Source organism: Nomia melanderi, chromosome 2 (genome assembly GCF_051020985.1).
Source record: "Nomia melanderi isolate GNS246 chromosome 2, iyNomMela1, whole genome shotgun sequence".
Lineage (NCBI taxonomy): Eukaryota > Metazoa > Arthropoda > Insecta > Hymenoptera > Halictidae > Nomia > Nomia melanderi.
In genome coordinates, this window is record NC_135000.1 from 14250400 (window position 1) to 14275482 (window position 25083).

At 27.9% G+C, this 25083-nt stretch overlaps 2 protein-coding genes across 21 annotated transcripts; one reads left to right on the plus strand and one right to left on the minus strand.

The window, feature by feature from the left end:
• Positions 1-39: 39 nt before the first annotated feature.
• On the minus strand, positions 40-18263 carry MFS9 (major facilitator superfamily transporter 9). Of its 14 annotated transcripts, none has more exons than XM_031988097.2 (14): positions 13328-13662; positions 12486-12643; positions 12142-12357; positions 10418-10805; positions 8589-8616; positions 8042-8100; positions 6177-6360; positions 4486-4719; positions 3141-3446; positions 2136-2259; positions 1933-2066; positions 1301-1443; positions 945-1065; positions 41-762 (listed from the first exon to the last, which is right to left on the minus strand). In XM_031988097.2, coding segments are annotated over exons 4-14 (1515 nt in total). In that variant the 5' UTR covers positions 10420-10805; positions 12142-12357; positions 12486-12643; positions 13328-13662; the 3' UTR covers positions 41-582. The 14 variants fall into 14 exon arrangements, with proteins under 14 accessions (XP_031843952.1, XP_031843955.1, XP_031843953.1 ...); XM_031988099.2 differs by having other exon boundaries at positions 10658-10805; positions 13328-13661; XM_031988098.2 differs by having other exon boundaries at positions 10465-10805; positions 13328-13661.
• Atg4a (Autophagy-related 4a) lies at positions 10805-24706 on the plus strand. Of its 7 annotated transcripts, none has more exons than XM_031988106.2 (10): positions 10805-10937; positions 21080-21259; positions 21325-21495; positions 21652-21829; positions 21905-21984; positions 22065-22216; positions 22313-22391; positions 22457-22611; positions 22705-22870; positions 23111-24700. In XM_031988106.2, exons 2-10 carry the CDS (start codon positions 21157-21159, stop codon positions 23176-23178), a joined length of 1152 nt encoding a protein of 383 aa, XP_031843966.1. In that variant the 5' UTR covers positions 10805-10937; positions 21080-21156; the 3' UTR covers positions 23179-24700. The 7 variants fall into 7 exon arrangements, with proteins under 7 accessions (XP_031843966.1, XP_031843968.1, XP_031843965.1 ...); XM_031988108.2 differs by lacking the exon at positions 10805-10937 and adding an exon at positions 20587-20602 and having other exon boundaries at positions 23111-24701; XM_031988105.2 differs by lacking the exon at positions 10805-10937 and adding an exon at positions 20609-20964 and having other exon boundaries at positions 23111-24699.
• Positions 24707-25083: the final 377 nt, after the last annotated feature.

The following is a 25083-nucleotide window of genomic DNA, read 5'->3' on the forward strand; positions in this document are numbered from 1 at the left end:
ATTGCATAATGGTATAAGGTATTATTAATAATCAGCAACATCTTTTCTGTATATAAATAATAATTTTTCTTTTATAAAATAATATAAGCTGTGAAATATGTACATATTATTACATGTACTTTGCTTATACATACATATATTTAGTCATAATTTTTCTAATTTATGAAAGATCAATGAAACTTATTAATAATTTAAAGAATACACATTAGCACATAAAACTAAAGGTTTTCAAAAAATATGTTGATTCTGTTGTAATTCAATTTTTCCTGTTAATTGTTATGTAAGTATGAAGTTAGAAAAATATTCTAATATATTTTACTTACATGTTAAATGCAATATACAGTCATAGCAAAAAATCAATTATTGATTTATAGTCATAAAACCTATTTTTTAAATACTGTTTAGAGAATGTTCTATAAAATTATATAATTTATGCAACAAATATTGATAAATTGAAAAATATGTAACAACCTATTGCTCGTGTATACATATTTATGTATATATATTCATATATATTATATATGAAATTGAGAGCAACATGTTTCTGGAATTAGTCATTCAGTAAATTTATTTTTTTGTAAACTATAAGTTATCTACTTCCATGGCAGGATTTTCATAAGATCGTTTTAGCTTCTTTTCTGTTTTTTCTTCTTCATCTGCCCAACTCTGTTTTTCACCAGATGCATATAAACCATATATAAGTGCTCCCAGTAAATAAACTGTACCAGCAATAATGAAGACTATGCGCCACTCTCCAGGACTCTGCACAATACATTATTTTATTAATATATTATATCAAAAATGTTGAATATGTGTATATGTATATGTTGCAATATATATTATTATTTACTATTTTTTATGAAGTAGAAGTTATACAATTTTTTTTACTGTAATAGTACATCAAAAAATAGAAATAAGGGAAGTACATTGCAAAAAGAACTCACTTTATTTTGCACGATATATCCAGTAATAATAGGACTAACAACACCAGGTAAAGTAGCAATAGTGTTTCCTATTCCCATAAGTACACTTGCATGTTTAGGAGCAATATCTAAATGATTTACTCTAAAAAACACAAAATTTGAAAATTAATTTGTTAAATATTTACTTTGCTATTAGCTTAATACTTTATGTAAAATTCGTTATATTGTAACTAATAAATTAATTTTAATAATATATGATGAACAAATTAGACTAACTTTTACTTCAAGTCCTATAGACATTCGAAGTAAAATTAAAATGATTTTTTGTATTCTTTTCATTAATGCCTTAACTTATAATTGAAATTTAAAAAATTTACCCGAAACCGGACCATGCGAAACCGCCAAGACCAACTGCTATGGTAATACAAAAAACCACTCCTGTTGGAGTAAAAATGAAAGCAGTACACGTCATAAATATTGTTTGAAATATGAAAGCTCCGCAATTAAATAATTTGCGAACCTACAACAATAAATTAACCATAATCATTTTTTTTAATTGTTCAAAATATTATGTTGATACAGAAGTATTGACGTTTTTATACGTGATTAACAAAAAAATTGTTCCACTTGCAACAAATAACATCTGTTTTTAAACTATTATAACGTGTATGAAATACTTCTATATCTATATAATATAATTAATATATTATTACATAATATAATATTAATATAATCTAATATAATAAATAAAAGAACGTCAAAACTTTTGCATCGATCGGATATGTTTAATCTATCGATAGAAGTATAAACTAAACAAAACTCATATACTTTAATTGCCTATAAAAATTATAGTAATACTTAATATTTTTTATAAATATTTATCTACTCTTGTTATATACTTTGTTTTTAGATAACGTACATTTAATATTAACAATTTAATTTAAAAATGCCTGTATGTAATTAAAGTTTTTTAATTATTTGGAAAGAGGTAGAAAATACGTGAGCTGACCTGCGTGGTTGTCAAAATTTTCTTCGCCCTCAAGTGATCTGCTAAGTGTCCAGAAAATTGTACAACAATAGTCATAGCAAGATATGGTAGGGCGGATAAGTATCCAGTCTTATCCAATTTGAAATCGAGAACGTCTAAGAATATTTCAATTAATAATGTTTACAATCAATGATGATGCTTTTCAAGTAATGTGTTTTACCAACCATTCATAAATGTTGGAAGTTGAGTGAGCATGGTGTAGAAACCCCAGTTTTCACTAAAATGTGCTGCAATGATAGCCCACACTGGTGGAGATGTTAACATTGCCTTCCACGGATGAGTAATTTTCTGTGCAATACAAAAATAATTTTTTGTATAAACAAAATATCTCTTTACTCAAAAAAGTGTTTTACTACTAATGAAATATTCAAGATATTAAAAATAACTAAAGTAATTAAAATATTCAACGTGCAAAAAGTATTAGAAACGAATATTTAAAAAATATTTGTCATTAAAAATAAATATTTGAAGAAATAAAATATTTTGAATAGTGAAGTATATTGTGAAATATTTTTTTCTTCAATAAGGTAAAGTAATACTAAATGTATTTTAAGTTTATCGAATATTCCACTATAATTATTGATTTAATTAGCGCTTGAAATATTAATCTTATAAAAAATTTACGTATGTTATTTTAACCGACACTTATTGCGAGTAACCTCGTATATCAAAATTACAGATCATTCAAATAAAAATTAAATTTCAAAACTTCATTGACAATTTATTTAAAAAAATTTCTTTTACTTATTATATGCTCTATTTTATTATTTTAATTAACATTACGTTAATGGTATTTTAGTCGAAGATTCAATTACTTTCATATTTACTATTTTATTTTTACTTAAAGTGTTTATTATTTGGCTGTTGATGTCCATATAATGAACAAATTAACAGTAAACGTATCTTACGATACTTTTTTCTTAGTGGAAACAGAAATAAAGGGAAAGACAAAAATTGAACAACTGATTAATCGGACAATATAGAAATCAATATAAAGTTAAAGGAACAAAAGAAAACATAAAATTTTAAATCAAACTTTAAAACCGGCCATTTGACTGTTCGTGACACGTTTAGTGTTAATATATATATAGCAAATAAATCACTCGAAAATAATTTCTTTAATATTATTTTGAAGTCTGTTTTACCCTATTTCTGTTAAGTCTATTTACCTCGTCCGTTTTAGTATGTCCAAGACTAGTTTTGATGTATTCAAGTTCCGCTTCAGATATATATGGATCGTCCTCCGGTTTATCTTTTACGATTATCCACCATAGGAAGAACCACACAAGGCCTGCTGCTCCGAAGACATAAAAAATGGACTCCCAGCCAAGGTATTCAGCCATTATACCAGCAACAGGCATAGCGAAAACAGTTCCAAGGAAACTTCCAGAAAACGCGAGGGTTGCTAATTTCGATCTTTCCAAGGGAGGTGCCCATTGCGACCATATTGCGTGTATGCAAGGATACGTAACACCCTATAGTGAATTAACAAAGGATAACTAATGAATAACGAATAAATTTTATAAATAAATATAAGATGTATTTAAGGAGGATTTATAGTAATGAACAAATCAATTTTATAAATAAATATAAGGTTAAACAAAATTGAGGTTATTTATATTAAATAAACCAATAAAACATTGAAGAATAAAAGTAAAACTTATCGATTATATAGTAGATTATTATACATACAGTCAACAATAAAAGTATTTGAATAGCAAGGTAAAAAATAAATTATGAATATTTATAATGAGAAATATTCTCAAATACGGAAGGTTAATAGACGAAGAATCATTATTTTCTCGTGTGTATTTTTCATATGCGTGGTTTGCTTTATTCTTTTTTACGATAAAATCTACGACGTTGTTTAAAAAACATAATAAAGGATTTGAGAAAAAAGTCGAAAAACATCAAGGCAGGCGCCAAACGGGTTGAACAGCATTTTTAAATGTTGAGGTGTTTCTGAATTATAACTGTTACACCATTTCTGTTTTTTTTATAAAACGATCTGTAGTCGTTTCAGTATGTTCAAATTTACATTGAGTCCATTTGTTCATTTTTAAAGGGAAATTTTTCATATTAATTTTTGCTATAGCGTATAATCGTGAAGGCAGTGGTGATTAATAAATTGTGCAATATAGATTCAAATTAATAATAAATGAATGTAATATCAAAAGAGGTGACAATTCCTAAACAAAGTAATGATAAAAATTGAATCTTTTAAAATTTAATTTATATTTGAGGGTACGAAAAAAATCGTAAAAATGAAATATTTAACACTAGAACTAGAGTAATCAAGTGGATTTTTTGAAATTTCTTTATAGAAACTCCAAGAACGCATTTATTAAGAGATTTCAGTTTATTTACAAATCAATTTGAGTACTGCTAAATCAATTTCTTTAATAATTTCTCTGAAAAGGATCTGTTATAATTTCAATAGTTGCAAACAGAAGAAATCGGGTATGAGTAATTTTGACCGGTCTGGTGGTTCTAGTGTTAAATTGATGTGCCTACCTCACAAATTCCTTCGATTATCCTTAAAGCAATGAAAATATAAACGCTTATTTTGACCAGTGGCGGTGTGATGATTGTAAAAAAAGCTGTGGCTGCGATTCCAAGACCGAACACCCTTTTTCCACCAATACGGGCTCCAAGCCATCCTCCGAGTAATTGTGTGCTCAAATATCCATAGAAGAAGGAACTAAGAACCAGTCCTTGCGTTTTCGAATCCCAGTTGAATTCTTTTTCCTGCAATGGATACTCTGAATGCATATAAAAGTAAACAAAATAAATATTCATTGTTTGCACTGTGCACTACATTGCTTCTTTAGTGTCGTAGAGAAATTTATATTCAAATCACAATAACAGCAATGAATTAAATACATTGAAGCTTATTTCGAATGAAAGTGTTCAATTTTTGAGTAGATGAACTGAATAGAGAAAAATATTAATTTTGTAATATATTAAAAAAGAACTTACATTAGAATTTCTATTAACAAAACATTTCTTTAGCTTCTTAGAGTATTTAAAAACATTTTTTGTTAGTAGAAATTTTAATATAAGCTCTTTTTTAATGCGTTACAAAATTAATACTGTTTATTTATTTAGTTTTTTAAAAATCGAACAATTTTATTCCATATAAGCTTCAATACGTTTAATTTATTACTGTTATCATGATGGGAATATAAATTTTCGAAAACTGAATGAATAATTAGAGAATATTAACGATGATTGTTTTCGAGATTAATAATAATTGTTCAATTCCATAATGATGAAGAATATACAGACAGTGTTCAACGTTGTAATAATATCTATTAATCGGACATTGTGTAACAGTTTTTTATTTGTGCACATCTGATTAGTTGAGCTTGAAAGAACGCGATATAATGAGATTTTCACAGAGCGTAATTGATGAACAAGTTTCTCCGTATTACGATAAGGTAAATCCAGACAAGTGTTTATCAGCAAATACAAATTAATCTTCTTCATTCGATTTCCAAACATATCATTACCGATAAGATCGTTTCTTTAATCCATTAATGTTACTTATTATTATTAGTACATTTTGAATACTGTTTATTTTTGTTGAATAGCTATCTCATTGTATATTATAATTTTTATACCTGCTACTCATGTATCTATATTTTGTATATAATTTCCATGGTATCAATATACGAACCATAAAGTGCTATTGACATAATCAATAATTCACATTTCATTTTATTTTAGTAATGAATATTATATGCATTCATGTTAGCATTTGTTAAATGTATTTTCAAAATTGTTTATCTATTTTTGCATTGGTCATCTGGTCTGTTTCCATTTGGGACTTTTTTATACATCTATGATAATTATATTATAAAATTTTAATAACTTGAAAATAATGGAAAGAAATTTTTTTACACAAATGAATAATACAAAAATGTGTTTCAGTCAAATAACTGATATTTTATAAATATACTGCAGCAATATCAATATAAAATTTTATTAATATTCTAAAATTAAAATGTGAAGCATGAACGTGTATAAAATTTATGAGTAGGTAATAAAAGAATTAAAATATAAGATAAATTGAAATTCGATGGAAATTAGGTTTTGTCCAATTATTTTTATTACATATACTTCCATCGCTTCTTCAATGGTAGCTTGAGAATTTAATTCTTCTATTGGACCGATCAAAGATGATAGAAACTTCCGCTACTTACGGTATAAGTATTTCCGTTGTCATCGACTTTTTCAATATCCGCAGTCATCGCGACAATAGCCACGCTTAAATTGACGCGAAGAATGTACGACGTGAAGAATCCGAAAAACGCCAATATTGCAACCACGTATCTTCTTTTTTTCCAAAATTTCCATGACGATACCAGTTCATCTTCGTATTTGACACTATTGACAGTTCCACAGAAAATTACTTATAAAATTTTGATTAAAATTTTATGTTGCACATAACATGACTCATTGTTAAATTTGACGTCTGCCTTCTTAACTACACTTTCACAAACAGACATTCTTAAAACTAGCTATCATTCCTATTTTAGTTCAACCGTTTAGAGTCAAATGTTACTGTAATGGTGATTTTGTGCTTTGATACTTAAAACCGAAAACTGCAAATAAATAATATAATTATTCGAATAATGAGAGATTCAGACATATTTACTTTTTTCTTAAATATTTAAAACTTTGAAATATAATTCGGCTTTTTATGGAAAAAGATTTTAAAAGTTTGGAAAATTGTCAGACGCAAAGGGTTAATCATGTGGTACATCAGTCAACTCAGATCAATGTATTTTATTTATTATAGTAAAACAATTATAATAGTTTAGGATCTCTTCATAAATATTTATACTATTTATCGGAAACAGGTAATTAGTAAATAAACAATGAATAATGTATTTTAATTTATATTGAATATTTTGTTTATAGTTAAATTGTACTCGTGTGTATATGAATGAATTGTATATTTGTAATTTAGATATGTGTAATGAAGGATTGAAAAACTAGGTTTAATATATCAAGATAAAATATGATTGACAAGATTATTTTCTGATCTAGGGGATAATAATTTTTATCATGCGTTCAAAATGATGAAGATTTATTTAATTGTCAGATACTCCTCTTTAAAGAACGATATCTAATTCTTATCTTATTCTTATCTAATATCTATTGTTACTACTATTTGTTAATATTTTCATATGCCTTAACACTTAAAATTTGTAAGTTTAATTTTACGTTATACTTCAAAGAACTACTTAAGCGATTCTTAAATATCCTAAAATGTAATAAATAATAAAAATAATAAAGAAATTAGCTCTTAAAATTATCTTTAAAAAATGAGTTACGAAAAATTTATTTCTACGAATAATATAAATGTACAAAATAATAATAACGGTATAAATGTATTAATGTTTTGCTGGTAAACATAAATAATCATGTTTTTAATAATAAAGTAGTGATACATTTTATAAGAAATGTAAAGCAAGAAAAACCGAGCGTTTTAACATGATTGTTGCAGTTTAGTAAGATTATTGCAAGTAATGCTTATAAAAATGGTGACAATAGATTTCTTCGATTTCTTCGCATATTAATAATAGTATTGCAATGAAACTATTTATTTTTCAAATCATTTCGGATATTTAACGCTTTAAAGATATCAATAATTATGAAATAAGAAAACTGAAAACCGTCATTTAAGTGTTAAAGTGATATTATAATAACATACATCCATAAAAGTGTCATTTATCATCTCAATGATTGAAAGTAAAAACGTTTCCACCTGAAGCAATAAATTACATTAGTGAATGTGGAAGAGTTATTATTTCAAAATTCAAGTTATTTTATTACATTTTGTCTTGTACGTCGGTGGTAACCACAACAGTATATTGTGTAATCTACGTACAACGGCCTGCACATAAATTACGTTCCACTATTATTGGCTCTAACGATCTACTGAAATTTACAGCGAACAAAAATTCGTGTAAAGTTTTTACATGCGATATCAATTTATTTTGAAATGTAGAAAGGAACTACAGCGCAGTAAAGCGATGCATTGCAGAAATATAAAACTCACGTTCCGTATTCGGTATCCTTGGCAGTCTCGGCCGAGGACTTCTTTCTCTCCATTGTGTCCTGAAAGGTTACTGGTTTCAAACGCAGCTCAGCGAAATCTATTATACTTTGTGATATGAAAAAAAGCAATCGCAGAAAATACGGCTTTATTTGCACATGGCTAACCCAAATTGACTGTTGGACTGATTTTTATGTATTTATGAAAAACATGAAAGTGCAAAATAATAAAATATCCAAAGTACAGTGCTTTATAATATTCATTAAAAAATAATACTTTCTATCGTTTCTTTTTCTAATTAACTGTTAAAACTTTTCTAATTTTCGTGTTATTCTTTGAAAAATAGATTTAATCTTAGCACAAACTGTATATCTTTAAGAATATTTCTAATTTTTTACATTTTAATCACAAAACGCATAAATAATCTGTTAATCATAAGAATAAAAAGAAAAATTTGGTTAATACTTTAAAACCTTCTCGTAACAGACCAAAAGAGTTTAATCTCGTATTATCAGTACTCAGCCCAAAAAGATTCATAAAAATCACTTACTTTTACGATTATTTCTTGAAAATCACCCCTTAAAAAGAGTTGAAATAAATTCATTAATAATCCTAGTTTTCTGTTTTAAAATTAAAATTTATGGTAAATATCAAACATATTTTTATGTATACTTTTATAACGAAGCATGTGTTTAAAAAAAATTATAATCATTTAGATAAAGTAAAATAATTTAAAATTGAAAATTGTGTTTCCTCGACTTGCTAACATAAAAAAGTTTAAATTATATTAAACAAATTGAATTAAATTAAACAAGAAAAAAATATCATGGGCATGACTTGACTTATCAATATCAGAGAAAGGATTGTACTCAGAAGTTGCCGCAATGACCTAATAATACCACGAAAGTAGAAAGTGTTGTATTTTAAACAGACAGAGAAGGTACGGTAGCAACGGTAGTTATGTTTATATTACTACGTTATAAACGAAACAAAGAAATTCGAAGTACATAGCGAGGATCAAACATATTCGTACATTTCGTCTATTGTGTGTAATAATAATAAAAGTACATTAATCTTAAACACAATTATAATATACAGAATATTATAAGAAAAGAAAATAGATATCGTAAAGTTCGTTCTTAGATTGTAACATATAAGATGTCCATTTTCATCAATAACAGTATTTATCACATTATTTATCATTGCAGCTTTATTATTAATCAAAGCATGTATTATACAAATTGAGAAATTTTTCCATTGAGTCATAATGTTTTTACTTCCATGCCTTAATGTCTGCTAATTCTCCAACAGACTGCTACGATTATAATTTTCGGAATCTTATCTTTGATAATATTTGAAGTTCTACTCTACTCTTCCCCCTTATACTTATCTCAACAAGTACATTAATAATTCGACAGGTGCAATAATCTAGTTTAAAATCAGTAAAAAAGATTGATCCGACTTTCATGCATATTCAACGCGTTTTACTTGAAGAGGAAAAATTCCGTACTTCATGGAACTGATCAAGGTTTACATTAAAGAAAAAGGAAACAATAAAATATTATTTTTTATTAGAATAAAGGAGAGATAAATTAAAATAATCTAGAAGAAAAACATTAATAAAATTATTAATAGCAATAAAAATGAAATTTTATTATTCATTGCTTAATTTATTTGTAAATCGTGAATATTACAAGTGATGCCAAATTTTGAATAGCAAACTTTTTCCAAGTAGATACCTTATATGTTAAAATGATATCCAACCTAATGATTAAGATTTTGATGGCAAGAAATCAGTTTTCTCTTGTTAAAAATCTATCAAAGATATTATTATAATTGTTCAGTAAACGATTTGAACTTCGAAATACATAATAATAAACATAACATGAAGCTGTTTACTTTACATTGTGTTAGCCATTATCAGGTAACTATCAGTAATATATAATCTACATTACCACGACACTAGTACCCGATAACAAAATGCACATTCAAATTTTGTTATAGTAGACAACATGTTTTTTTTAGCACTTCATTTCTGCTGAATAATATACGGAAATGAAATTTTTATTTGCTAATAAGTTTGTAATCGGAACAACAGATCAATGCACTAACAACATATATTCATTGTTTGCATTAGACAATAATCGAAAATGAAAATGTACAAAACACAATCATAATCAACAAAATAACTAACCAAATGCTCGATATATTGAAACAATGTGAGAAGCATACGACTTTTTATTTTTATTTTTATTTTTATTTTTATTTTTAATTTTACTTTTACTTTTTTATTTAATATTCTTTATTCAATACTATTTAACATTATTCAATATTATTCAATGTTCTTGCTAATACAAATATGTCTGTCCTCCAACGTACATCGACTGCTAAACATTATGTCCAAACAAAGCTCGACAAGATCAAACCATTCTTCATGCAACTATAACACTACAAAGTAAGTCAAGTGGTATTTCACTAAGCCACAGCTTCAAACTCGTTTTTCCTTTCCTTTTCGTAGCCAGCGACACAGATTGCCGGCGATGCTCGCAGCCAGCGTGGCCACATTACTGTAATGCGAGGCAATCGTAGAGGCAATGCTTATTTCAGGTCAATTCTCACGTTCCGATCAAAATATTCTCGTTCGTACTCTCTGGTACCGTCTAAATACCTCGTCCGAATGCACTATCAGTTTTTCAAGTACACTCGTATCCATGGATAGCTTATCAACATATTCGCGCGACATTCTCGGCGCAGGTACCGCGACAACCTGTTACGCAAAGCAACAGTTGTGAACACACGTGCGACCCGTGTGCGTTCGGCGGTCTGCACCGAAACGCTTTAACACGTTTACTGGCATGGCGGTCATCGATTCTGAATTGCATCGAAACAATTATATCGTGTAAGATAACTGATATTGAGTTTTTCATTACAAGTATTTAACATTTTCTGATCAGAGACAAATAACATCTTTTGAAACTAATTTAACTATAAATTACACGTAAATTAAGAAGCAAAGCTATTTTATTTTAATATTTTACATATTGATGTATTCTATGAAGCTTAATGTTAAATATCAAACTATAATGTTGTGATTTTTTACTTTATAATATTGATAGTCGCCTCTCGAGTGCTAAGGGTTAATACTAGGTTTACGAGCATTTACAGTTCACTTTATTGTTCTTAGAAAAACTGGTGTTAGATAAGAAGGTTAGGTTAGAGGTTTGATAATAAATAATTGCGATATCCGGATAATTGCATCAATCCAAATCGTCGTAAACATTTATAAAGCAATATTTACACAATCCAATATACCTCAAATTAAATCGTAAATCCAGTGTTATCGTAAGCAAATTGATAATAACATAATATAAGGACCACGATGACAATTAATAATTGAAATCGTGAATTCTAAAATAACTCCACTTTTTAATATTATCCACATGAGTTGTCGATGTAACCATTTTCAGATTACTCAGACCTATTTAATAACATTAAAAATGTACACGTAACGAAGATATGTGTTGCCGATGCTTGCAATAAGAATCAACAAAATAAATAATAATGTTGATTGGTTGACTTGTGCTATCTTAAAATTCATGGCTTCAGTTGTGCTGTTTCGAATGTTACTGTTCTTAAAAACCATGTAAAGAGTTAAATTTGTACATTACCTTAAATATATTATTGGACCTCAGTACGCTACAAACAGCTAGGATAGACCAAGCGAATCGAATATTTCTTATTTTTCAGTTTTTCGCTTATAAAATGAAGATTTGTAAGTTTTTAACTATTTTTCACTGATATTAAAACTGAATGTTTATTAATAAGAAATTTATGAACAAAGATGTTGATTCTAAGTTTTACTATTAGTTTTTCGCTGTTAAATCTGAACTGATCTGATTCGAATCGGTCCATCATATGCGAATAACTAACATAGTGTCGAAAAGTGAATTTCTGCTATTTCGAAATTCACGACTTCAATTGCTCTTATTCATTTTCGCTATGAAAGAATAAACATTATGTAAAACGCCCAAGATTTTCGTAGCAGTTAACGTGTTAATGCAGTTCGCCCAGAACACGATAAAAATGCTTGTATATGTACGTACTCTTTCCTGCCGCAATGCTGCGCATAAATCAAAAGATAGCGGCGGTCAAGAAGCTATAACTTTTTCTCGAACGTTTCTCGCTGTTCGCTGGTCGATGTTCGTCCAGGATTACCTTCGATCGCCTTCCGTTTCGATGGAATTTCGCTCATCCAAGTATTGAACGACGGACGTACCGTGATTTTGCAGGAGTAGCTGTTGCCTGCGCTTCACTACTTTCTAATTCGAAAGAGTCAAGAAAAACGGTCAATAGTAAAAGTGGATAACTATGAAATCGAGTTACTATCGGACTGCGAATTCAATACATTCATAGCAAACACGGTTAACAATGTTAATTTAATACTAACCGTACCGGGAACCGGTCAAGTGATCGAATTTGAAATTCTGCATTGTCTTTCGTTCATTTAACTTTATTCTTAATAAGTTCTTTACTTTTATTTTGTAGTCAACTATTTGACTGGTTACGGTAGGAATAGTGCCGATATGTTTAGTGTTAAACATGACACTGTGAAACAGAAACTAGCAGTTATTCTTTTTATCAATTAAAAATCGCTCATTGAAGTAATTGATTTTCGTTTTATTTTTACTTTAACACGTTCACGTCGGCGTAGACCACTGGTGGCTCACTTTGATTTCACATTAGACAGCGTGTATTATTACACATGTAGTTCGTTAACATTTAACGTACCGTGACCGGTCAAATGGCCGATTATAAAATTTGATTTAAAACTCTTGCGTTTCCTTTCGTTCATTTAACTTTATATTAATTCATATATTGCCTAGTTAGTCAGTTTTTCAATTTTTGTCTTTCCTCTCTTTTCCGTTTCCACTAAGAACAATTTATCGTCTAATTTGTTAACACTGAAACTACTAAGCAGTTAAATTGACTTTTTGAAATTCCTGTATATAAACTTCAAGAGTGCATTTATTGAGACTTTAATTGATTTATAATTCAGTTCGTACATTGCTAAATAATTTTTTTTAATAACTTCTTAGAGAAACATGCGCTGTCTTTTTAATAATTGCAAAATGAAGAAATCAGGAATGGGTCATTTTGATCCGTCTGGTAGTTTTAGTGTTACGTCCAACTTGTCCAACTTCTCAATTTGGTAACTACATATTTGACCGATCATGGTTAAACTGGTGTGATAAATAGAAAAAATTGCCATATAGTTGAAAATTAATTTACTTATTGATAATTTGGAGGATGAGAATCTTCAAATCGATATCCGTTTTTCAGTTGTGATTAACATTCCACCTGTAGGTTTCGGGCTCGTTCCAATTTTCGAATTTAAACACAGATCACTGGCGACGGTCACATTATGTTCGGCACGTAAATGAATCACAGGGTTGAATTGATAATGAGAATTAGTTCATTGTCGTGAGCGAAAGATTCGCAGACAGTTGGAGATCGAAATATTCAGATCGCGCTTTGACGAAGTGCGCTCACGATCGAGAGCGAAACGATTGTGGCGATACAAATGATAGAGTCACACTTTCAACCGACCGCTTCGAGATTATTGATCGTTCCATGAGGCTGCTGCGCCACTTTCCTCTCCCACGTTTATGGTTCAAAATTTTGAGGAACCGTACGCGCCGTGAGATAAGGTTTTATGAAGGGTATTTTGTAATCGGTGTTTATTCGAAATTATAAAAAATTGAGATTCAAGAATATAGTTTTTTGGACGAATCTGGCGACTGTTTTCATTGGACTGTAAACCTGAGTAGATTGTATTTAAAATGAAAGTGAGAAATAATTGTTTGAAATAATTATTTATTTCGAACATTTATTTTTAATATTGTTATTTGAAATTGTACATGTTATCGATTCATTTGATGTAGTAAGAGTATTAAATAATGAATTGTTTCGTTGTTTCTTTCGTTACAAATATGACAAAAATAATTTTCAAAGTAATTTATTACAATTTAATTTTAATTTTAATTAAGATATTTTTGCAAGAGTTTGATTGAAGCAAAACTCTTCCTACAAAAGGGTCATCTGTGAGAGATTTTTATCTGGTCCATCTAATATTCTTGCAAAAGAGAATAATCGTTGCACTGGTGCATGTTATACTTCAGAGAAACCAGACTCTTGAGTAACCCGATACAATTTGATTAATCATTTTAAATAACCTTTCAAACAATTATAAAACAAAATAACACATTATTTAAAATAGTATTACAAATAACGTTATCTCAGAAGTAATCAAGCATATTGAAGCAACCATAAGATAAAATAAAGTGCATTTGAAATAATATTATAAATAATGTCATTTTAGAAGTGTTAATGACTTTTTAAAAAAGTTACTTCAGTCTGTAACAATCAAGAAATTGTTAATTTCTATATTCAGTAATTAAAACCTGGAGGAAACGAAACTTATACAAAGTAATAGAAAAGTCTAAAGAACGTTTTATATATATTTTGAAAATATTTACTTATAAAATTAACATCATGTCTATAGAAAAATGTGATGGCCAAAAATTCAGTATAATTTTCAAAAAAAATTCCTGTACTAAGGAGTCTGTCTATTGCTTTCCATATCTACTTATTGTAGTCACAAATTCGTGAATATACTAAAGGTGGTTCTTTATATGTTGTTATAAAGAAATAACAATTGAAATTTGACTTAAACTTCAATGAACTGATAATATATAATTGCAACTATCATATTAAGCTTTTTGAAGTAGAATATTCATTAACTATTGTCTCAATTTACATAAAGGAAAAATATATTTTATGTTGCCTATTGGATTCTTCTTAATATCTATTAGCCATATACATGAAAAAACGTACAAATTCAGTTTACATAACACTTAGGATAATTTTGATTATTTAAAAGAAAAATTTTTATAAGAAATATATATAATATAAAAATTATATTATGCGAAGCAAAGAAAGGTTTTGATTGCTGCAATTAATATCTAAAGTGATCACTCGTTGTTCATACAAAGGAGACTAGGATAAGGTGACACATCAGAATTTTTCGACAGTGAATATGCGTAGTTGAATCAAGAAGAGATGCACGAAGCTGTTTGTTTTAGTTTATAACGTAGCAGAGTGCACGTGTGTGCATAAATGTATTAACGGACTTGTTGAATTGTTCTGATCCTCCATAGTAAAAAATAGGTAATTACACTGACTCTTGAAATCGTCTAGAAATGTTACACGAAATTCGTTGTTCTGATATTTATCATATAACATCATAATCTCTACAATATGTCCACGTGTCTAATCGATAGTGTTTACACATGCTTCCGGAAATACTTATATCTACTTTATACTATACAACAACAATATCACTATCTCTATTCCACGATAAGTGCAAATTTACTTCAGAAATAATAAATTCGTAATAACAAAATAATTTTTCGATCACGAACAGACTAATTAGCCTGTGAATCATTATGCATTCAAATATCGGTACATTTTCAAATTTGATTTCTATAATAGTGAATGTTCACATGAAACAAATTTTGTTCTACTCTTTTAATCTATTTTTAAATCTCGAATCATATTCTCTCCTGTTACATAAAAAAGTTTTGAAATATTTTATTCTATACTTTCAACTCGTTTTGTGTAATTATTGTATGTAGAGTACAGGAAAGGGTATTAATAGAATAATTGTATACCTATAACGAAAGAAAATTGTTGGAAGTAATGGCGATTAGATAACTGATCGCATGAAATACTTCTCAGAAATATTCATTTTTCCTCAATTTTATTTACATTATTTACATAATTTAATAATACGAGAAGAAAAACTGATTCCGTTTCTATTCCTTGGTACAAACTATTTGGTTAAATCATAAATAATTTTCGGTTTCTTTTAGAGTTTCTCCTTTAGTTACTTTCAATATCTGTATAAAAAATGTTTATGATTTAATGGTTGTGTAAAACTATGGCGTCCTCTCTCTAAAGCCACAGTTTATTTGCATTGCTTATCTTAAAACAGATTTAATTGTTTACTTTTTTGTCATACTGAATAACCCAGAATAATAATAATCTAACTCCTATTTCTGATTTGTCAAGAAAAAAACTATTGTGAAATGTTCTTGGACTAATTAATTACTAATATTACAATGTTATTAATAATATTAGTTATTATTAATTGTCCATTATCAAAATGTTATTATTATTATTATTATTATTGTTGTTGTTGTTATTATTACTATTACTATTATTACTATTTAATTAATCCAAAAACACTCGAGAATAGTATTTTACCTCGAGAATTCAGAAATAGAAGTTAGACCACTATTATGCTAAACCATTCAATCACCTTACGATTAAATCCGATTTAATTTCGTGACGAATAAATCTATCAAACCAATTAGCGGTTAACACCGCAATGAACGGGGAAATAAGCGAACACGCTGCATTATGAATACAGTGAATCATTATAGGCTTAAACTACTATACCCCTCGAACAATTAATTACGTGAATCTAATGAATCATTTCGGGCTTGATAGTGAAAGTGAATTCTCTTGCAAGTGCTTATTAATATTAATGGAGCATTTTACTATTATTGAAACCGTAAATGTACGTTTGCGGGTAATTATCAATTAAACCTATTTATACGTGCACATAATACGGTGAGAGACGCATCAAAAAAGCGAGCTCTCAAGAAATTCGTGTCTCATGCGACTTCCTGGTTGACCACTTCAATAACATTCATGCGAAGGTATGTAGTATGCATTGATATGTTAACGTACCTGTTGAAAGTCTCAAGGAAAACCAGTTCATAAAGGGAGACAACGTTACAAAAGCTTTCATTCATGGAAAAATGAGACTGACATTTGTCCAAAGGTATTTGATCTATAACCGGATATGCGTATATGTTTAACACTGACAATTATAAATTAAATTTAATTATAAATTAAACATCATTTTTAAAGTCGTTAATTTTGGGTTTTCAAAAATAAATGAAATTAAAAAATGACCTTAATAACTGATAATTCATCACCGACGAAAATAGAAAGAGATTAATTAATGTGAATTTTGAGATGAATTAGCCTAGCACGGCTGGTATTACTGTCTCGCGCACACGGTGTGATTATGAATAAACTTTCGAGTTTTTTATTCAAAGCATTAATTTTAGGACTAATATTGATTAAGAATTGTTTACTCCCCTCGGTGAATATTATGAACATGTGAAGTCTTAAATGGTTTGCATTATATAACACTTTATGATAATATTGTTTATAACATAAGTAATTCGTACTAATCATTTCTTCAAAGAAAGGTTTCGTAACTATTTTTAATTTAGTACATTTAAATAAACTACATTTCTTTCTTTTTAATCTCTCAATCTGTTCACAGAAACCAGATCTTGTAAAATTAAAATATACGGAGAGAGACGGCAATTTCTTTCATAAATGTTGATTAATAAAACTTTCAATTTCTATAAATTATTTTTAAAAAATTAGAGGCAAGAAAAATTCTTCCTATATAACAATTTATTTTTAAAGTAAGGTAGAAGTCATACTGGTCTTTCTTAAAATTGCTATTCTGATACATTTTACATATTTAAATGTCCCATACATTCTAATAATAACAACTGTAACCGAATTGTTATTGCAAATAAAAGCGTACAATAAAATAAAAATGCAATACAAAAGAAAACAGATATTAACTAATTACCTATTAAATAAATTCAAATAATTCGTAGTGTTATTAAACCAAACCCAAATAATGAAGTAAGAACAGAAAAATACTGCAAAAATTGAAATAAAATTATATAAAATCTATTAACGAATAACGCTAACGCTTAACACGATGTAACAAAAATACTAAAAAATGTATACCTCTATGATTAATTTTGTTGGTTGAAACAACTGATCCTTTAAATCAAATCCATAGGCACTGGAATGTCACTGTTGCATCGTATTGTTACTTATCTCACAAATTCACAACTAATAAATTGTAAACCAATGTTATTAATATTAAAAGTATTATCAAAAATGTATATACATACAGGCACTATTATAATACAAGAATTACTATGTTGTATTATAATTTATTATGATAAATGTGAGCAATGAATTTATAAGTACTAAGCGAAATGATCTTAACACTATGTGGAATGGAGCGACTGACCGGAATAAACGGAAAACGTAAAGTGGGTAAGTAGTCGACGGCGCAGGTAGAAGTTGAACATATAGCAGACTGAAAATTGTTCTCTACGCCAATCGGAGCACCGCATCGCCGGTTAATGGTCCGAATATTATGCAATACTAATCTAATGCGGTAATTCAAAAATATTTTCTCACTTCCGGCTGCGAGTACTATTGTCATTAACCTTTTTGTATGGACTTCCTGTGGCCATTTGTTAGCCAGTTGATTCCAAACAATCATGCATATCTATTTTGTTCAAGGATCGAGTTATAAAAACTAAAATTATGTTAGCCATTCGGTTAGCCAAAATGTATTTTCATATTTTTTAGGAAAGAAATAACTTAATTTTATTAGATGAATTATTATTAAAATATTAAGGTGTGTATTTCTTTAGCAAATTACTATTCGATATGTCAGCACATTCATTTATATATAATGTTCATTAATGCATCATAATATAAAGTCATGTTAACCCTTTGTGACGATGTGTTTGCAGCTTGCAAACACTTAATTTTTCTACTATTTCTCGAATTTATAATGCGATTTCAAACTGCAAACATGCTTTGGTTGTGCGAGGCAAAAGATGAATTCAAACTGTAAAAATACATATTCATTATGTCTTATTATAATATTTCAAACCTTCCAAGAGATTTTCATGATTTAGGAGTCACGTGTCATAGAGTTAAAGAAAACGTGAAGGTATTTTGGAATAACGTGATATAATATCACAAAATTTTATACAATTTGTAGCTTATCACTAAAAACTTTAAAAAAAGATAGAGAAAATTTGAATATTTCGATCATATTTTGTCTTGTATATGTTTTGCATTGTTTTATAGACGTATAAACATTCGCGATCCAATTATTTCTGGTAACAAAACATTTGTAGTTATTTCTAATATGGATTACTTAGCATTAAAGAATAATGTAAATGTATATTTTGTAATTTAAATTAATATATGTGATTAATTTATAGAACAAACGTAATATCCATGACATGCTTAGACAACGACTGAGCAACGACAAACTACAAACAATTGATTGAAATAAGCGAAAATTGTTTCTAATGTAATATCAATGTGTTGCTATGCTATCTATGTTACATATTGGGCGTAATCTTCTAACATAAGAAACACTCTGTATTTATATTAACAACATTGCAATTGTGTAATTAATTGTTCAGACTGTCATGTAGCTAGAAGCATCTTCTGGTCAATTCTCCCATCACATAACAGTTAATAATGATTTACGTTAGCATATAGATGTTTTAATATTTAAAGTGCTCTTAAGTGATTCACTTGATAATGAATTTTTTTCAATTTGTATAATCTAACAACTGTTGCAGTAAAATTAAAATATCGGCAGTTGCTCGTAGCAACTATCATGATTCGTTAATACAATTACGACGTATAACAGATGTTGGACATTAAAATTAGAACACTAATTCTTTCGCGTATTTACATTATACTTCAACAAACTTTTAAATAAAACAAAATGAAAATATTGGGTAACGTAAATACAATTAGTATCCACGTTCGAAATATTATTGAGGCTGATGGAAGAAAATGAATTTTAAATCTATGTTTGGCAAAGAAAAATCTACAGCAATTACTAATTGGTTGTTAAAATATTAAATTACACATTGAACATGGTAATTGGTACATCGGACTGCCATTGAATTTTCCAATATAATCTAGGGCAGGATCAACCAAATCAGTGCCATTGCGTGCATTCGTGCTAGACATGAACATTTCACTGCCTGATGCAGTCTACTGATTCCTCTAATAAACAGAAGTCATTTTGTGTTTATAGGATATTCTCCTTTCGTTTCTACATTTTGCGTTACAATTATTATTTGATAAAGGAGAATTTAAAATAACTCCTGAGATTCTTAATGGACGTAGATTACGTGACAAAATATAACAAGAGGTATACGATATACTAATTTAACAGCAATCTTTGAAAAATTAAATCAGGATATCAAAAGGACCATTATCTGTGGTTTAATAAAGAATGATGTCTAATATCATCACTTTTTCCGAGCATTGAAGGTTATGATATACATAAAAAGAAACTCGGTTTTTAATACGCGTTTTAGAATAATTTACAATATACATTTATTAATTTAAAACTGCACAGCTGTTGGTCCCCTTTATAGAACATTTTCTTCGTTAAAAACATGGTTATATCTCCAAGAAATCTAGATTGCTTTTTATATATCATTAATTTAAAAAAAATATATCAATTTTCATATTATTTGAAACATTGGTAACTTGGGCAGTAAGAGGTGTAGGGTGGGCAGTTATATTTTATACGAAAATGGTTGCCCCATCTAGTGTAGGAAAGAGGTAACTCAAATCCCATTCTACGATGTGTAAAAATGTCAACCATATGAGATTAAATATGTGTTTGCGTTGATATTCCATGAGTCACATCCTTCAGAATAAAATATTTCTAATCATAACAATACATACTCGATTAGAATATTTAATATTGATGCTTTTATGTTTGGTATCGCATCTCGTACAAGTACAAATTATTTTGCTTAACGTGTTACCTTAAAGATTTTGTTAATCAATCGCAGTGCTCTTATCATAACATTAATGATATTTTTATAAAGTGAGCTAAATCACATTACGTTTGTCATTTGTGAAAATGATGAAATCTTTGCCGAATGGGCAATGACCAATGCTATTTTGGCAAACTGAAGGTGGTTGTGTTGTATATATGGAATATCATTATATTCTAATAAACGCTTAACCTTGTTTCAATCACTAATTTTTGTCGATAAAACTAGTACTAATTTTTTTTTAATATATTTATAGAAAAACAGAACATTTCATACATATGATACACTAAAGATTATCAATTAGTATAAATAGTATTTATAGTGATTCTAAAAATGGACAGCATTTTCACACAAAACATCTTAGATGAACCAGAGGATATACCACAGACAGATGAGCCAGTTTGGGTTCTTGGAAAAAAATACAATGCTATCAAAGGTTTAACAGATAATTATAACAAAGAAATATTTAATAACTTAGATGCATAAGATCTCAAATTTCAGAATTGGATGCAATTCGTAAAGACATAAGGTCTAAATTATGGTTTACCTATCGTAAAAACTTTGTACCAATTGGTGAATCTAACACTACATTTACATCCGACAAAGGTTGGGGTTGTATGTTAAGATGTGGGCAAATGGTCCTTGGACAAGCTTTAATTACCTTACATTTAGGTAATTTGCATTTAAGTCAACAATTAAATTATGATATTACAATAAAATATTTTTTATTATATTTGATTTTAATAATTAATACTTTTATATTTACGCCAGCAAAATAATATTTAAAGATCAAATTTTTAACATTGTATAACATACACATAAAAATAGGTAAAGATTGGCAATGGACACCAGAAACTAGAAATAGTACGTACCTGAAAATTCTGGAAAGATTTAAAGATAAAAAGACTGCTGTATATTCAATTCACCAAATTGCGGTAACTGGAGCAACAGAAGGAAAAGAAGTTGGACAATGGTTTGGTCCCAATACAATAGCACAAGTATTAAAGTACATATTTACTGATTGTACATGTGTATTATTGTATATTAACAATATTTTGTATTATCGAACTGTAATTTTTAGAAAATTAGTTGTGTACGATGATTGGAGCTCGATTACAATACACGTGGCTCTAGACAATACATTAATAGTTAACGATATTTGTAAGTACAGATAATTCGATAATTTACTATAGTTTACATGTTTTTATATTGAAGTATAAAATTTAATTTTACCTTTACAGTAAGACAATGTAGAGTAGAAGGAGGTACCACAGCAGAAGCAGATGGTGACATACCATTAAAAGCACCTAGCCAATGGAAGCCTTTATTACTTTTAATACCTCTTCGCCTTGGGTTAAGCGAGATTAATCCTATCTACATTAACGGGCTTAAAGTAATAAAGAAATAAATGTTCTTGCATGAATGGCTAAACATGGACTGAAACATGAATGAAGTGAAGGATAATATATGCATACCTATAATTTTTCAGACTTCATTCAAAATCCCACAATCTCTAGGAGTAATAGGAGGAAAACCCAATCTTGCTTTATATTTCATAGGATGTGTTGGTATGTATATATTCTCTGTTTCTAAAAAATTTAATGTAACGGAAAATAAATAATAATATTTTCAGGAAACGAAGTAATTTATTTAGATCCTCACACAACGCAAAGATCAGGTAGTGTTAATAAAAAATTAGAGGAGGACGAAATTGAAATGGACACTACTTATCATTGTAAATCTGCTAGTCGTATTCCTATTACAGGAATAGATCCTTCTGTAGCATTAGTAAGTGAATAATTAGATCTATCGATTAAGAAATAATTCTTATTTAATTATATAAATAAATAAATAAACGAATAATGCTTTTCTTTCTTCCAGTGTTTTTTTTGTGCAACTGAAAAAGATTTTAAATCTTTGTGCAACTCTATTCAAGAAGAACTGATTATTCCAGAAAAACAACCTCTATTAGAATTGTGTACGGAGAGATTGACACAGTGGTCCCCATCCGATGATGCTGCTTCGGAAGCAATAGCAGCTACAAGTTGTAAATACTTCTATATACATATCATATACTGAATAAAATTAAATATTTTAGTAAGGAAATTATGTTTTTAAATACGTATTATCTACATTTTATAAATTCATAATAATTTATTAATAACATATAAAAGAATTAAAATTAAATTCTTACAAATAGTCCGTTTTTATATTATTTGATTATTTTGTAATATTTTATTCAGTAAATTGGATTTAAAATAGTTTATCTTAATGTACCTCTTTCTAGTTGTAGATCTTCAATATGTAGATTCCCAGTCTGATACATCTGACGAGGACTTTGAATTACTTGGTTGACACTTAATCACCAATTAAAATCAATATGCAATACGAGAAATATGTATATAATAGCCTGAATGTTCCACTGACATACATAAGAATGAAACATAATTATTCATTGGATATGCAGACTTCAACTAAACTAGTACTGTTGCAGTACTAGGTGATGGAAAATAAAATAATTTATACCAAACAATATAAACATTGTATATATTACTTATATTTAAATTTTTCGGACATGAGTGATCTATGCATTGTTAATACGATATATAAATTTGGATACTAATAAAAAGCTCTGCATAAAGAGATACTTGATTTCGCCTACAATACGATATGTACTTACATATACATAAATATATATACATATATATTAATTACACTAATATTAATTTATGCTAGTTTAATTAACTAATAATCAATCCACATCAAATGTAAATGGCTGTTATGCTGAGGGAATATAATACGTATTTATGTTTCTTCAAAGTACAATTGTGATATATTAATTTTTAAAATGTTTATCGTGTTGTTTGTCAGTTTTGTAGCTTAAGTGCTATATGTATAAAAAAAATATTTAAAAATATTTTATGTACAATTTTTTATAATAAAATTTTTAAAAACATTTGAATACTCACGAAAGTATTTAAATGTTAAAAATAATTTCAAGAAATTGTCTGTATAGAAATATCGTACACGTATGACTACTTGTTGTATACCAATGAAATAGTTAAATTAAAAAAGTGTGAACACTCATGTCCTTAAAATATTTTTGCCTTCTTTAGCATATAATGCATACAAGAATTGGAATATGCACTAATGTATATAGAATTTGCAATGTGTTCAGGAAGTAAATGTGAATTTTTCAGATTTTATTATTCTTTATTTCCGAAACGAACAAGGGAACTTGTATTGTTGAAATAAACATTCAGAAATTTGAAATATTAATGCCTTTAAGTAATAAAATAAGAAGAGTAATATAAATTTATGCAAAAAAGAAGGTAAATCAATGTTAATTTATATTATATATTAATTGCATTAATAACATGTCAAAGTATACAACTAACTGTGTTAATAATTATTACACGCGAATTATATTTATATTCTCTGAATACTCATAAACGCTGCATTAAATTGTAAAAACATTCTGTGGTTCAAAGTTCAATGTATTTATAAAATTTTATATAACGGAATGAAAAATATAACTGTTTCTAAATATGCTTAAAAAAATCATTTTCAACGTTACATTATTACATGTAACTAGTTGAATATACATTAACGTTACGATAAAATTTATTCAAATTTAATATATCTACAGTTTTATAAACTTTATTCAAATCTAATATATCTACAGTTTTATAAAATTTATTAAAAAACAATACGAAAGAAAATAGCCTCCTATTTCCTAAAAACACTTGTTACAACAAACGTATTAAACATAATTGATTATGTGATATAATTGAATAAATATACAATTTTAAATATTAGGCTACTTTTCAATAAACAAATATTTTGTAGTATAATATATATTTAAGATATAAATTTTGGCAGCACTTTACAACCAACAAACTGTATTTATTTAAATCTCATAAGATTTTCTGTATTTTAAAGTTTGTGTAATAAAAAGAATTTGAAAATTTCAAAATGGTTTCATTCTGGATTATAAAACTTCGAAACTATGATTATAACAGAGTATCGTACTCATATATACATATATATTTAGTACAATGTGACATCAAATTGCATAAGATACAATAATTCTTTTAATCTTATAAAATGAGAACTTGCCATATTTATTACATTCGTAAAACATATTTTTTTAATTGGCATTTACAAAATAAAATTATTTTCGTTTCAGTTCTTTCAATAGCTTTCATTTTACTTGAAGTATATTTACATTGAAAAATGCGTATGTAAGTACCTACTAGT

Coding starts and splice junctions, on each gene's coding strand:
- Atg4a (XM_031988106.2), top strand. CDS start 21,157: ATGGACAGCATTTTCACACAAAACATCTTAGATGAACCAGAGGATATA. Junction 22,217..22,312: donor TCTACATTAACGGGCTTAAA/GTAATAAAGAAA, acceptor ATAATTTTTCAG/ACTTCATTCAAAATCCCACA. Junction 22,612..22,704: donor TAGATCCTTCTGTAGCATTA/GTAAGTGAATAA, acceptor TCTTTCTTCCAG/TGTTTTTTTTGTGCAACTGA.
- MFS9 (XM_031988091.2), bottom strand. CDS start 11,197: ATGCTCGTAAACCTAGTATTAACCCTTAGCACTCGAGAGGCGACTATC. Junction 8,617..11,138: donor GCGACTATCAATATTATAAA/GTAAAAAATCAC, acceptor ACTCTTTTTAAG/GGGTGATTTTCAAGAAATAA. Junction 8,101..8,588: donor TTCAAGAAATAATCGTAAAA/GTAAGTGATTTT, acceptor GTAACCTTTCAG/GACACAATGGAGAGAAAGAA.